The sequence below is a fragment of the Terrapene carolina genome, unplaced genomic scaffold (assembly GCF_002925995.2).
Source record: "Terrapene carolina triunguis isolate 2854851 unplaced genomic scaffold, T_m_triunguis-2.0 Scaffold211, whole genome shotgun sequence".
In the NCBI taxonomy this organism is placed as follows: Eukaryota; Metazoa; Chordata; order Testudines; family Emydidae; genus Terrapene; species Terrapene triunguis.
In genome coordinates this window covers 38,378,978-38,395,159 of record NW_020664562.1, presented here as the reverse complement: position 1 = coordinate 38,395,159, position 16,182 = coordinate 38,378,978, and the positions used below count along the sequence as shown (strand labels likewise).

Below are 16,182 nucleotides of genomic sequence, written 5' to 3'. Positions count from 1 at the left end.
AAGACCGGGAACCTGAACTGGGCTCTCATTATTTTAAGAAAAGGAGAATTGCTGGTACTTCATATATTGGTAAAAATGGTTCTCATTTCTCTGAATGATATTGATAACAATCTGGGGGGGGGAGGGATAGCTCAGTGGTTTGAGCATTGGCCTGCTAAACCCAGGGTTGTGAGTTCAATCCTTGAGGGGGCCACTTGGGGATCTGGGGCAAAATCAGTACTTGGTCCTGCTAGTGAAGGCAGGGGGCTGGACTTGATGACCTGTCAAGGTCCCTTCCAGTTCTAGGAGATGGGATATTTCCATTAATTATTTATTATTATTATTATAGTCTGTAATAGTATCAATTTACAAATAGCTTGGGATGGTTGTGAGCCTGAGGTGCTTAACTCAAGCAGAACTCAGTGGTCTGCTCTGAGTATGGAGGACGGCAATGGGCCTTTTAAGAATAAAAGGGATACAGAAGAGTAAATATCATTTATGAGATGGTCTAGAATACAAGACTTCATAAATCCCCAAGATATCTATAAAGTCATGATGTCAAAAATATTATGACTCATAAGGAATTCAAAAATAAGATATTAAATACATTCTTCAACATACAAGTGAAACTTTCCTGGATGTTAATCCCCTGGTGTAAGTCAGTTATATCATCCATGCTTGTCAAATTCATTGATACATATTTTGAATACAGTCTTTGACATTTAAAATGTATTTAACTTTAAGATACAGCCATAAATAAAGTGTGTTAAGTAACTTTCCTTTCTCTGAACACCCTCCTAGCCCCCTTCTCCCCCCCTCCACCCAAAAAAGAAGCCTTCAGAGATGTAGTGCTTAGAAGTAAAAGGAGCTTTAAAAAGGCTCTAAGGGAATACACAATGAGAAAAATGTCTCTGGAAAAATTAAAGTGAAATTCACTGATGTTGTGATGAAACATTGTCAGTAGAGATGGTGACATTTGAAATGCATTACACATAGGTAGCATCATAACATAAAATGGTGTTATTGTTTAACCTGACTGGTAACTAAAAAATACCGGGTCATCGTTATTCAGTATCACTTCCATAAGGAAAAGGGGAAAATGTAGAAACATAAGTACACCTCTACCCCGATATAACGTGACCCGATATAATGCGGTAAAGCAGCGCTCCGGGGGGGGGGGAGGCTGCGCACTCCGGTGGATCAAAGCAAGTTCGATATAATGCGGTTTCACCTATAACGCAGTAAGATTTTTTTGGCTCCCGAGGACAGCATTATATTGAGGTAGAGGTGTACTAGATAAAAGTTGAATAGCGAAAAGAAAAATATTTTTTTTTAAGTTGAGTTGAAGGGGACTGTGACAAGAGCTGAAAGGAGAAAGACTATTCCATTTCACAGCAAAGTTCGAGGTTTCAAAATTTGTTTTCATAGTATCTTCGAAATATAAAGCTCGAAGGGACTTGAGAGGTCAACAAGTCTATTCTCTAGCACTGAGGCAGGATCAAGTAAACCTAAACCAGCCCTGACAGGTGTTTGTCAAAACCGTTCTTAAAAACCTCCAGTGATGGCAATTCCACAATCTCCTTTGGAAGCCTATTCCAGAGTTTAACTACCCTTGTAATTAGAAAGCTTTTCTTAATATGTAACCTAAATCTCCCTTGCTACAGATTAAGCTCCATTACTACAGTACTTGTCCTGCCTTCAGTGGACATGGAGAACACCATCCTCTAACAAATTTATTTGGGCATAAGCTTTCGTGGGCTAGAACCCACTTCACGAAAGCTTATGCCCAAATAAATGTGTTAGTCTCTAAGGTGCCACAAGGACTCCTCGTTTTTTTTTGCTGATACAGACTAACATGGCTACTACTGAAACCTATCCTCTTTATAACAGCCCGTACCATATTTGAAGACTGTTCTCAGGTCCCCCCTCAGTCGTCTTTTCGGAAGAATAAACATGCCCAGTTTTTATCCACATCTTTCCTAAAGTGTGGTGCCCAGAACTGGACAAAGTACTGCAGCTGAAGTCTCACCAGTGGCGTGTAGAGCAGGACAATTACGTCCTGTGTCTTACACTCCTGTTAATACATCCCCGAAGGAGAGTTAGCCTTTTACGCAGCTGAATCAAATTGTTGACTCATTCAGTTATGATCCACTATAACCCTCAGATCCTTTTCAGCAATACTGCCATCTAGTCTGCTATTCCCCATTTTGCAGTTGTGCATTTGATTTTTTTCTTCCTAAATGAAGTACTTTTTACTTTTCTTTATTGAATTTCATCTTATTGAATTATGACCAATTCTCTGATTTGTCAAATGGTGACAGTTGAAATGCATTACACATAGGTAGCATCATAACACAAAATGGTTATCTAATCCTAACCTCCAAAGTGCTTGCAATCCATCCCAGTTTAGCGTCATCCACAAATTTTATAAGCATACTCTCTACTCCATTATCCAAGTCATTAATGAAAATAGTGAATAGTACCAGAACCAGGACTGACCGCTGCAGAATCCCACTAGATACGTTCTCCCAGTTTGACCGAGAACCATTTTTTTCAACTAGTTATGACCTCACCTTATAGTAATTTCATCTAGAACGCATTTCCTTAGTTTGCTTATGAGAGTGTCATGTGGGACTGTGTCAAAAGCCTTACTAAAATCCAGATATATCACATTTACTTGTTCCCCCTCCGTCCCCTGTCCACTAGGCCAATAACCTCATAATCCCTACCTTTTTTTCACAGTTGGTTTGCCCTTGATACACTTTTTTGTGTGGGAATCAAATGGGCACAGGTGGTGACAAATGCTGTACATTCTTTAGTTCTTTACAGCAGGTTTGGTCTTGACATAGTTCTTTCAATCTGTTCTGTTTTGAACATGGAAGATTGTAAGCCTGAACAGTAGTGGCGGGTCTGGGTTCATGTACTGTGATCTTCTTCCTTCAGCCACTTGGTCTCTAGGCCTCTCTGAATTTTCTGTCTCACACCACACAATGCCCCACTGTGTCAGAAGATTGTTTGCAAATTGCAGCTTTCTGTGATCTTAGGCAACTCCTTTCTGTGCCTCATTCATAAAGTGTGGGTGACAATACTTGTCAACTACAGGAGGTGTTGGGTAGCTTAGAAAAATTAGTGTGAATCATTTTGAGATCAGCTGATGGGAAGGTGTTTTATAAGTTACATCAGCTTCTCAGTGGAATCCCTATGTTTGGTGGTACAGACAATTCTGCAAAAATATTTGTCAGACGTGTAGACTTTTTGGTGAATGTACAGAGGGATAGTTGCTCATAGGGACATGGGTTTTATTACCAGTTGAACTGCTAACGTAAAAAAGCAAATTCTGTGACAAAAATTCACTACGTACCGTATTCAGTTAACAAAAAACTAACATTTTAATTTAAATAAGTGTTTTTTGTACTTTTTTCTACATGTGGTTTGTGTAAATTTTTTTGTTAGTTAGTTGCATCGTCCATTTTTATCAGCCGGCTCAAACCTCTCTCTGCTCCCCATAATTTTTAATAATTAATGAAAGCTTGACCACAGCCATTCAGTTGCCCAAACTGAGAGAAAAATGTTCTGAAGACAGTATTGAAACATGATATTTTAGAAATTTTGGCTTGTATATTTTTTAGGAGGGCTAGGTATTCCAGTGTTATATTTAATAGGCTGATGAATATGGTTAATCAAAAATAAAGTTGGCCTGAAAACAGAAAAAGAGAGAACCTACTCAGCTACGTATTATCTGACAATTGAAAGAGATGTAATAGGGAAGCGATTAGTACTCCTCTGGTGTGGTAGTAATAAATCATTCTACAAAACCAATTAGATATAATTCTACAAGTCATTTCATTTGAGCAGTAGTCTGTTAAAAACTATGTTCCTTGGAGACCTGTAATTGAGCTGTACATTTGATGGAACAATGGAGGCAAATTCATTGCTGTTATCAGTATGGGCCTTATTATTCATATAAGAAAGTAAATCATGATGAAATGTTCCATTAGTAATAGTTAGGAAAGACATTTGTCAGTCCTGGAGATCTGAACTGACCAATTGCATTTCTCAATATACAAATTTACTAGTGTTGTCTGGTCATTTCTTTAGCTGAGGTGTTGGAGTTGGAAGGGAGCAAAATGGTGTACTTATAGTAATTAAAGAACTTTCTTCAGCTCTGAAGACACAGTTAATTAAAATGTGAAGTGAAGCATTTTTGAATATTCACTACTGGCAGTAAACTGGTAAAAGAGAGATGTAAAGAGAATAGCCAAAATTACCAAATAAAGAGTGCCTAAAGTCAAGCTCCTAAATTCAGCAAGAGTCCCCATTTTTTAAGGCACTAAGCACCCACATCTGCCAGTGAAATCAGTACAACTTGGGGTGCTCAGGCTGTTTATTTAGGACCCTAAATATGGATTTAGGGGCCCACCCTTAAGTACTTATGTTTAATAATATTGGTCGGTTTAGTTAAATCTCCATCATATTTTCTTTTGGCCTTCTCAGGAAAAAATTGTTTGAAATACTTGTGTTAGATGGTAAATGCAGCAGCAGTATCCTTATGCACTGCACAAAGGATCTGATCCAACTCCGACTGACAGCAGTGGAAAGACTCTCACTGACTTGAAATGGAGTTAGGTCAGGTCCTGTGCTAGAAGAGGGGAGGACTAAAATATGAGAATGAAGTTTGGGTAACTTTCAAAGGCTGAGAGCTATGTACCAGTTTTCATTTAAAACAATTAAATGAAGGTACTCAGATGCATTACTTTTAAGAGAGACAAGATGAATAAGGGAATATCTTTTATTGGACCAACTTCTGTTGGTGAGAAAGACATGCTTTTGAGCTTACACAGAGCTCTCCTTCTGGTCTGGGTCCAATAAAGAAGTTGGTCCAATAAAAGATATTACCCGATCCACCTTGTCTCTCTAATATCCTGCGACCAATACAGCTACAACACATTGTTATTTTTAATGCATTTTAAAGTATATTTTCCACAGTGCAAAATTAGTGATTTTTCATGACGTCTGGTTCAACTAGAGCTAAATTAGCATGGCTGAAAAGGGGGAAATTTTTGGGTATCAGTTGCAAGACAGTAACTATATTTTAGCATTTTGTATGGATTGCTTAGTATGGCCATTTTATGACTCACATGATGACTATTTCAACCTGCACAGTGAAAATTAACTGATATGTTGCATAAAGCCTGGAATTTTTAGCTTTAATGTATGCAGTTTGTTTTTCCTTTAACACTGATTCATTAGCATGGCAGAAGATACTACAAAGAGTCTTTGATTTAATTTTAAGTATTTTTGTTTTCAGCTGGCAAAAAAAATTCGGGAGAAGTTTAACCGTTACTTGGATGTAGTGAATCGCAATAAGCAAGTAGTGGAAGCTTCATATACTGCTCACCTGACATCACCCCTGACTGCAATCCAAGACTGCTGTACTATTCCACCGTCTATGATGGAGTAAGTATTTAGTGCTAAGATTACTTATGCTTTCAATAAAGTTGTGGAAAAGGAAAGACTGATAGTACAGGATTAAAGTGCTTGCAATAAAGTCTGTGTTGTCTGCCACTCTTGTGGCCACTGGAAAATGACAAAACAGTAGTCCTGATCCTGCTCTTACCAATATTGTTAGGCCAGATTGTGTCGCTCTTAATTACATTAAGTAGTCTCTTACTCTGTGAGTAGACCCATTTATTTCAAAGGGATTCATTGTAGAGTACAATACTGTTCAGTGTAGCTATACTGAAGTGAGGGGTGAAAAATTATGGAGCAGGTCCTCAAGGAATCAATTCTGAAGCACTTAGAGGAGAGGAAAGTGATCAGGAACAGTCAGCATGGATTCACCAAGGGCAAGTCATGCCTGACTAACCTAATTGCCTTCTATGAGGAGATAACTGGGTCTGTGGATGAGGGGAAAGCAGTGGATCTGTTAACCTTGACTTTAGCAAAGCTTTTGATACGATCTCCCACAGTATTCTTGCCAGCAAGTTAAAGAAGTATGGGCTGGATGAATGGACTATAAGGTGGATAGAAAGCTGGCTAGATTGTTGGGCTCAACGGGTTGTGATCAATGGTTCCATGTCTAGTGGGCAACCAGTATGAAGTGGAGTGCCCCAAGGGTCGGTCCTGGGGCCGGTTTTGTTCAATATCTTCATTAATGATCTGGAGGATGGCGTGGACTGCACTATCAGCAAGTTTGCAGATGACACTAAACTGGGAGGAGTGGTAGATACGCTGGAGGGTAGGGATAGGATACAGAGGGACCTAGACAAATTAGAGGATTGGGCCAAAAGAAACCTGATGAGGTTCAACAAGGACAAGTGCAGAGTCCTGCACTTAGGACGGAAGAATCCCATTCACTGTTACAGACTAGGGACCGAATGGCTAGGAAGCAGTTCTGCAGAAAAGGACCTAGGGGTTACAGTGGATGAGAAGCTGGATATGAGTCAACAGTGTGCCCTTGTTGCCAAAAGGCTAACAGCATTTGGGGCTGTATAAGTAGGAGCATTGCCAGCAGATCGAGGGAAGTGATCATTCCCCTCTATTCGACATTGGTGAGGCCTCATCTGGAGTACTGTGTCCAGTTTTGGGCCCCACACTACAAGAAGGATGTGGAGAAATTGGAAAGAGTCCAGCAGAGGGCAACAAAAATGATTTGGGGGCTGGAGCACATGACTTATGAGGAGAGGCTGAGGGAACTGGGATTGTTTAGTCTGCAGAAGAGAAGAATGAGGGGGGATTTGATAGCTGGGGTTCGAAAGAGGATGGATCTAGACTATTCTCAGTGGTAGCAGATGACAGAACAAGGAGTAATGGTGTCAAGTTGCAGTGGGGGAGATTTAGGTTGGATATTAGGAAAAACTTTTTCACTGGGAGGGTGACGAAGCACCGGAATGGGTTACCTAGGGAGGTGGTGGAATCTCCTTCCTTAGAGGTTTTTAAGGTCAGGCTTGACAAAGCCCTGGCTGGGATGATTTAGTTTGGAATTGGTCCTGCTTTGAGCAGGGGGTTGGACTAGATGACCTCCTGAGGTCCCTTCCAACCCTGATATTCTATGATTCTATGGATATTGCAGCTCTGGTTTTCCATGTAACCGTTTTCTCTGTAATGAAATCATTGGCTGATTTATTTTGAAGTCCCAGCTTCTCTTATTTTAGTGGATGTAAATGATGAAGTAAGTAATTTCTGGCTTGTTATAAAGTGCACTAGAGAAAGTTCAACCCAGAGATCTTAGATTTTGAAACCCAGACTGGATTAAACAGCCTTTCCGGAAGAGAAAGATGGGTTGGATTAAGATGTGTTAAAGGCAATTCTGCAAGCTGCATTCATTATGTGTCCAACTTTGTAGAGGTATCACATTAACATGTGTTTACTTAGAATGGAAATATATTAATAAAACGTAATTATTCACTATATTCAGATGTCTGAGCACAGCTATAATCCAGGGTTATGGCATGGTTTCAGGTGTGTTGGAAAACGTTACCTGTTTTGTTTGTATTTATTTGAATTGGAATATGGGCCCCAACCTCAACAAGGTTAGGCCCCAGATGGTTACAAATAAGCTCTTACATCACTGTTCAGTGGTCTGTGTGAAGCAAGTTTGGTGGTCTCAGTCCAGTTCTGAGTGGACAGATGCCCACATCAAAATACTAACGCAACTAATGCTAATTAACGATATTTTGGCAGCCTCAGCAAAGAAGCAAAGGATTAGAATAGAATGGAAACTGAGCTACCCTCTCATCTCTTAGAAATGGTCCTGCCAATCAAGAGCATTTGCAGTGGGGGATGAGATGGAGGTGGTATGGGTGAAACTCGTAAGCCCATTGCCCATGTTGCATAGTCTTTGTTAATTAATAGAGGGCGTCAGTCTCTAGTGCTATTTTGGCACTTTTCATAGGCTCTACATTTACTTTAGCTTTGTCCTAACAAAATGAGTTAGCCTAGAAGCAACTTGGAACCTCAAATCTATTGACAGTGTAAAATGTTCATGGATCCAAATTACGAATTCCTCACAGTAAGTGATTTAAAAATAAATAAATAGGAGCCACTGCTAATAAAACCTAGAAGAAGCAGGTGAGAGTGTTCTATTAAAGATATTCTCTCTGATACTGATTAGTGGGCAGAATAATACTGAATCAGTTAAGTGGTTCCCAGTTGGTTGTCTGCTCTTGTTTGACAGGGTCATCCAACTAATTCTATGGAGAAGGCCAAACTGAATATGAAATTATGATCCTGGGGCCAGGATTATTATGCAGAACTATGTAACTACCCTAAATTCACAGGAGATATCCCACAGGTATCAATGAAAGGTTATACAAAGAAAAGGAGTAAAATATAGCCTTTTATAGAACAAACCTTTGTTTTCATTAGTGTTACTATTTATTAACTGCCTTATTGTCACATTCAGCATCATTCACATCATTCAAAAGTAGTATCTTTACTTTTGTGAACATTGATTTCTGTCCTTTATTTCTCTTCCTTTTTCTCTCCGCTTTCTTTCTTTCTTTCTTTCTTTCTTTCTTTCCCTGCAGCAACTCCCAATTCCATTTTGTGGGCATCAGTCCCCCTTCTCACCTAATCTGCTAAAATGATCGGCAAAGGAATAGTTAACGTTGACATTTAAGGTGGCATTATTGGGTCTTAGAGTTAACACCCCAGTGTGATGAACAGGGAGGTGAAAAAGTTCACAGCTGTCAGAGACATTTGTTTCAGACTGTCTATTTGAAGAGTTAGGAAGACTGCTACCTCCATTATGTACTGTGCTGTCGACCTATAAGCCCATAAGAGGAGAGGAATCTTGTGGGCTGCAGGGACGTGCTGGCCATCGTTTTCCACAGCTCCCATTGGCCGGAAACGGCGAACCGTGGCCACTGGGAGCTGCGGGGGACCATGCCTGCAGACAGTCAACATCAGCAAAATGTCTCGCGGCCCACAATCAGATTACCGCAGGTTGCCCACCACTGGTCTAAACACATCACCCCATACTATGAATGCTTCTGCACTGTAGTTATAATTTAGTTATAATTTATTTTTTAGGACATCAAGCCGTAAGACCTTCTTAAACAAAGGACATGACACCATTTAATACTTCACTCTTTCTCTCCACCTGGTGGTAAAGGCGGGAGCATAACTCAAGCATCTTGACTAGTGTAAGAGAACTCCAAAGAAATCAAATTATTGAATCAAATTATTACCAGATACCAATAGAAAGCATAGCCATTTCAGTTCTGTATGTAATCAGAAGCCAAATTGTTAGCATTTATTTTTACAGTCAATTTTCCACATATTTCTCCTCCAACCTTTTGTAATTTCAGTACTGTGGAATTTTGCCAGCGTCTTATGGAAAATTGGAATGAAGTATTGGTAGCAGGCTAGTATAAAAAAACTGATTAATGGAATAGTGGGTTTTTTGTGTTTGTGCATGAAAGAGGAGGGTTTTATTTTGACAAAGATGATTAAAGTGTGACAGTTTATTGTTGGTATATAGCTTGGCAATCTGAGCATTGGTTTAGAAGTAAAATGTATACATTGCTATATTGCTTAAGATGAATGAAAACACAAGAGTACAGCAATCGGGTAGTAAAAATAAACCAATAAAAAGGAAATAGAACCAATAAAATAGGAAATTCAACATAAAATAAGCTTGACATTTTAGTCTCTACTTTAATTAAAGTAGTGAGAGATGGCAATGAAAACAATGTGTAGTTTATTGCCATTATGTAGAACTGGAGATAAAGCTCATATCGTGCAGAGTCCAAATGAACAATATTTATAACTGTGTGTGAGGAAGTTTGATATGAACAGCTGGTTTTATACAGGCTTGTTAAACCATACCTCTGGGTAATGTTTAAGATTTCTAGAATTGCACTGATACAGGATTCATTGGAAAACACTACAGATTGCTTTCCAAGACACTGACAAGTAGTATTTTTGTATTTGTAATTTGTATTTTATTGTACTTGCAATGCAAGTTTGAAAATATATTTGTCATCTGACCCTGCCACCCACTGTGTTCCAAGTCCAGCTGAGGGCTGTTTATATTTAGCAGCAGCAGCAACCATGCTAATACACAGCTGGCGTTAATGTACCAGAATCATGGAATGAGTGTATGACAGAATTCAAATTATAATTTGTTGGGTAACTGCTGCTGTCATGTCAGAATGGGGAACACAGAACACTATTTCTTGGACTTGGAGCCCCCAATCTGTACTGTTCTATTCTGTATAGGTTCTTATACCACACTCATCACTGTAGTATCTGAGTGCTTTCCAGTAGTGCACTAAGCAATGTGACTTGACATCCTGTCATGTGTTTGTTCATTCATCCTCTCCCCAGAGGGGAGTGTGTGCAAAGGAATGTTTTTTGTTTCAGAAAATTCTCTTTCTCGCTCTCTCACTCTCACACTTACACTCTACTTCAAGTCCTCTCACCAAGGCAGAGCAATAAGTGGCTGTTGAGCAGTTTTGGCACCAACTTCTCCAATTCAGCAAAGCATTTTAGCATATGCTTAAATCCATCCCTATTTAGCAAAGTATTTAAGCATGTGCTGTATGTTAGTGGGATTTAATCACATAAAGTTAAATACACAGTTAAGTGCTTTGCTAAATAGAGATGGACTCCTGAATCAGAGTCACAGAGCATTGTACCTTTCTTCGCCAGACTTTGTGTTTCTCTGCTTCAGGTGCATCTGCTTGCATTCACAGCTGCACTTCAGCAAGGTTTAAATACAGAAGAAAATAGCAATATGTAATGGGGGGGCGGGGCGGGGGGATGAAAGCGTTATGCAAGTGCATCACGTACAGACCAATTTTTCTTCAGTGGAGTGATTCATAAAGTACTTCAAGACCCACAGAAATTTGCAGTAGGACTTCCATGGGTGTCTTCCCAAGGCTCAGATAGATCAGGCCTACATTCTCTGAGAGGGGTCTCTGCCTCCACAGTCGGGTAGCTCCAGACACGAGGTTTTGCATGTCCTGAGTCTGGGCCCTTTGTTAACTCCAAAGCCTAGTGTACCTCTTGCACCTGAATTCTTGGGGAGATTCAGTCTGCTCTCTCAAAGGAACTTAAAAGTCAACCCCAAGAAGAATTCCCTGTAGTACACTATAATAATGAGGACATGATTTACCTCATTAAGCAAGTTAGCAAGCCCCCTGGATGACCTCTAAAGAACCAGAAATCCCCTTGGGTTGGGGATGGGGGGTCTACTTCTTTCCTAGCGATTTTCCAACATCCTAAAATGTTCCTTCTATATGGATCAGTGGTTATAACTCTGTATTGCTGGGGAGGAAAAACTGGTAGTCAAATTATCACTCCCTGAACAAATGAACTCATAAGGTCTGTTTTCTACTGCTGATAGGAGTCAAGATTAAGGTCCTTTTTGAAGGAGCATTCCCCTGGTGAGAGAGAGCATGTGATTGGCCAGCCTTTCCCACCTTCCATTACATCTGCCTCTGGGCTTTTTGCAGAGCAGAAAGGGGCTAATGTCAGACAGGTGGTTTGCAAGCCGTCTCAGCTTAGGACAGAAGCAGAAGGTGTAAAAACATGGTATTGGCCAAGGCAGTCCAATGGTAACGAAGTATATCAGCGGTCAGGAGATCAGAATTACGGATTTGAGCTTGTTCCCTGTTCCAAGGCTTTAAAAGACTGGGAACACTGCCGTGCCAGCACACTGAGCCCTTGGAAGAGAGAGCACATATCACTACTCCAACCAACCAGAAGAATGTTGATGAGAGGCAGATAAATCTGTGCCCAGCCCTTCTCAGCTAGAAGGACAGCTAGCCTGCTGTGTGGTAGAGAAGGCGGAGAGGGGAAAATAGTATGGATCTTTTAATCTCATAACACCTCCTGGGAAAAATTAAGCTTGGGTTTCCACATTAAAGGAGCCTGAAGAATCCATGAAAAACAGATGTCATGCAGGCTCCAGACATAGTTTATGATTGAATTGGGGTGGTGGTTTTGTTTTTTTTGTTTTTTTTTTTATAAAAACACTGTTTAATTGAATTATGTTGCTCCTTGACTTAATAAAACCCTATTGCATAAGACTACATCGCCCATTTATAATGCTTAAAACACTCCTCTACCAAGGAAACACAAATTAAGTAGTTTGGAAACTCTAAGGATGCAAGTTGCCCATTTATCTGTGTGCTGATTTGGCAGTCTTGCTTTAATATAACTGCAGCTACTAGTAAATCCCTTCTTGTAGGATTTACATGTGAGTTTCTCCCAGAGCAGTGCATCAGAGTGAGGTCATCCCGTTAGTACTGTATACGAAAGGGGCTCTAACAGACCGTCAACAAAACAGTGGAAATAAGTTAAACATAAAGTGCTGTCAAATGCACAAAGTAAATGAGCTGTAAAAGTAGAGAGGATTTATTTATTTATTGGCCTTGACTTAAGTTCTGATCCTGCAGTTACAGATTTGCATACAGATTCACCACGACAGCCATACAGAGCCCCACCGAAGTCAGTAGGGCTCCATACCGGCACAGAATGCACTCACATGAAATGAACTTGGACATTGGGGCCCAGGGTGTTGTTTATTATACCGAGTACAAAATTCTCAGGCAGAATTTTTTTCAATTGACATCCTTTAAATATTAGTTAAAATTTGGTTGACTTCGTTCCAAGTGTGACATGCTGTCCTGGGTATTAGAGCTGTGTATTTTATAGTCATTTCGGCATATGTTGAATTTAAAATCCTGAACCCTGGAATAATGTTGGTTGCCTTCCACTGTATTTCTGTATTGAAAAAGGCAATTAGAACTGAGTGCAATACCAAATGAGGTCTCATTATGGGCTTATCTATAAGGACAGTTAGTACTCCAAGCTGGCAGGTAAGTTGACCTCATACTAGCCTGTGGTACACTTCCATTACATTTGTCTGTGGGCTTCTTGTCCATGTGAATCCTGTTCACATGCACTTAAAGTACCATAGTGCACTTTGATCTATTCCTGTTTCAAAGTGGGATGGATCAAAGCACACTATAGAACTTGTAGCGTGCAGTAGCAGGGTCTGCATGGTCAGCTCATGCAAGGTCGATTTCTTAGGACCAAATCTTCTGGCTTAAGTAAGGGGCCAAGATGCAGCAGAAGCAGCCCACTTTATGGCACATGGGAGAGGTAACACAGGGATGTCTCTGCATCTGCTTTACACCATGAAGCACAGTTTCACAATAGGCCTGAGGATGGGAGGTTGTGGCTAGTTAACCGACAGTTACATGGATCCAATAGCCCAGCAATGCATGGGCTGCCCAGAAGGCCATGGATGCTACTTCAGCCTGAGCCTGCACAGATGCCCTGTACTCTGTCTTTGCTTAGGAAGGAGAGTTTTGATTAGCACAAACCATTTACGGTGATGGTCTATGCAGCATTTTGGAGTGACTGGGAACAAGCCACCCAGCCCAGGTTGACAGACACGGGCTAACGGGACTTGCGCTAGGGCTCTAAAATAGCTGTGTAGACAGTGCTTTGAGGCTGGAGTTCAGGATCTGATGCCCACCCTCCTCCCTGGGCTTTAGCTTCCATTGATTTCAAGGACTAAAGATGTATTGCCTAGCTATATTTCAGGTCCCCTGGGAGAGAGATGGCTTCTTGCATGATTGGGTCCAAAGACAGTGGCAGCCATGTTCTGCACTAGCTGATTCTTCTGAGTGGGTTTTTTTGCAGTGTAGACATACCCTAAGTGTCGTGGGACTACTCACAGGCATAAATACTTTGTTGAAATGGGCCCCATTTCAATAAAGTATTTATGCCTGTGAGTAGTCCCACGACACTTAGGGTATGTCTACACTGCAAAAAAACCCAGAAACGTGGCAATCGGTCTCAGAGCCTGGGTCAGCTGACTCAGGCACACGCTATGGCAGGGATTCTCAAACTGGGGGTCGTGACCTCTCGGGGGGTTGCGAGGTTATTACATGGGGGGCTGCGAGCTATCAGCCTGCACCCCAAACCCCGCTTTGCCTCCAGCATTTATAATAGTGTTAAATATAAAAAAATATTTTTAATTTATATGGGGAGGTCACACTCGGAGGCTTGCTGTGTGAAAGGGGTCACCAATACAAAAGTTTGAGAACCACTGTACTATGGTGCTATAAATAGCACTGTAGACATAAGGGCCCAGCCTGGAGCCCAGCCTCTGAAACCCAGAGTTGGGGCGTGGGTCTCGAAACCGGAGCCCAAATGTCTGTACTGCTATTTTCAGCCCTGTTGTGCAAGGCAGTTGGCCTGACCTGGTTCTCTGGGACTCGCGGCTGCAGGTCTGTTTTTGCAGTGTAGAGATAAGTACCTTGGGGCCATAGAGCACATTGCAGTAGTGCAGTCTGGGGATCACAAAGCCATGGATAACTGCAGTAAGAGTTATTTCAGAAAGAAGAGATCCCAACCTCTTACCCAAATGTATGTGTGGGGGTAACATGAAGGAGCTAGTTCTGCTGCTGCCTACTCCATCCTTGTCCTGAAGACAGGACTCCATTTCCAGGGGCTTGTCAGTTTCTTAATCTTCATAGGAGCTACCATTCACTCAAGAAAAGAAGAGGCAGAGAACTGACTTCCTGCTAGATAGAGAGAAAATTATCTCTAACCCAATCTGGGTTTCCCCTCTCTCTCCCCCATACTTTAAAAACCCCTCCCCAGCAATCCTGTATCTATGGCATTCTGCACCTGGCCACAGTGGGTCATCCCTGAGAGCAATGAGGAACTTATTTGCATGAGTGTGCGGCATATGCGTGCACTCGAACACAGGTGCAGACCCCTCCCTCTGCCTGGGAGAAATAAGTTTCATTACTAATTTTTATATAAAATTATTTTAGGAGTCTCCAAAAATATTTATTTAAAGTACTCTGTGATGGTATTTGTTTCATGTTAAGAGTATGCAACTTTTCCCTATATTTAGCTGACATTGTTTACACACCTTTGGGGTGCTTGAGGTCTGTTTTCTGTGCTTTAGTCCCCACTACTGATAAGAGTTTATGGAATGCTTTTATCTGTCTCAATTTGTGAAAAGATAGAATGGAGTAATACTTATCAGTGTGACATATTACTTGACAACTTTGCAATACATCCATTAGTGTAGCTGTTTAAATAAGTAAACCTACAAACTTGTTTTTGAAGATCATTTACTTTATGAATGTGATAGTTCCTTCAGAAGTGGGCTGGACTTTTCTCCTTTTTAAACAGGTGGTTAAATATTTGCTAACGCTGTTCAATTTTATCACAGCTCTTTCTTTGTTTAGCCTTCCTCTCATGAGCAGTTAAGTGGGAGATAAGGGGAATCCCATCAGTTCCTTTAAAATGTATTGCTCTAGCTAGTATTTAAAGTGCTGCACTTCCAAAAGAGAACTGGATTGGACCCTACTAAAGGAAATTTACACTGTGTTGGCAGAGCTGACCAGACTAACAAAGATGGCTGTGGGTGTTCAGGGAATCTGGAAGGCTTCTGTAGTGTAAGCCTTGGAGTTACATGTATAGAAACAGACTTTCAAATTAACGGGCATTGAGGAACTGGCTGTCTTGGAATGTAACTTTTCCTTTGTGGGAGGAAGTGTGCCTGTGCTTCAGGCTACAGAGGGGTTTGCTACAGCAGCTTGTGTCAATATATGCACTGCTGTGTTGCAGTATTTCTCCCAAGCACATGACTCAGATAATTTACCTTCTTTATATGTGACAGAAAGCATGCTTGAAGTCAATGATACTACTCATATGCTTAAAGCTACGCTCTTGCATCCGAAGAAGTGAGCTGTAGCCCACGAAAGCTTATGCTGAAATAAAATTGTTAGTCTCTAAAGTGCCACAAGTACTCCTGTTCTTTTTGCGGATACAGACTAACACGGCTGCTACTCTGGCACTTGCTTACGTATCTTGCTGAATTGGGGCCTCCATCAGTAGATTTGCCTGTGAGGCCGTTTTCACTTAACTTTAAAAAAACAAAAATCAAAACCACTGTTTCTTTCCCAAACTATTTAAATATTTAAATCCTACAGTATGTGTGTGTGTGTGTGTGTGTGTGTGTGTGTGTGTGTGTGTGTGTGTGTGTGTATATATATAAATAAATAAAATATATGAGTAGAAAGTATGTCTTGCTATCAATAAAACATGCCAGTTTGAGAATTTTAAAGAAAATGCTGAATTTTGAGTGAATGTATTACATAGCTGCATTTATCCACCAAAACCACCCTTACAGGAAATTAAACAAAGAGTGAGAGAAAAGAA

The 16,182-nt window shown here is 40.7% G+C and overlaps 1 protein-coding gene across 1 annotated transcript in view; it reads left to right on the top strand.

The window, feature by feature from the left end:
• Nucleotides 1–16,182, top strand: part of LOC112115974 (VWFA and cache domain-containing protein 1) — a 194,665-nt gene that overhangs the window by 89,964 nt on the left and 88,519 nt on the right. The window contains exon 3 of the mRNA XM_026656018.2: nucleotides 5,288–5,436. Coding sequence (XP_026511803.1) covers nucleotides 5,288–5,436 — 149 coding nt within the window. The remainder of the gene's footprint in view (nucleotides 1–5,287; nucleotides 5,437–16,182) is intronic.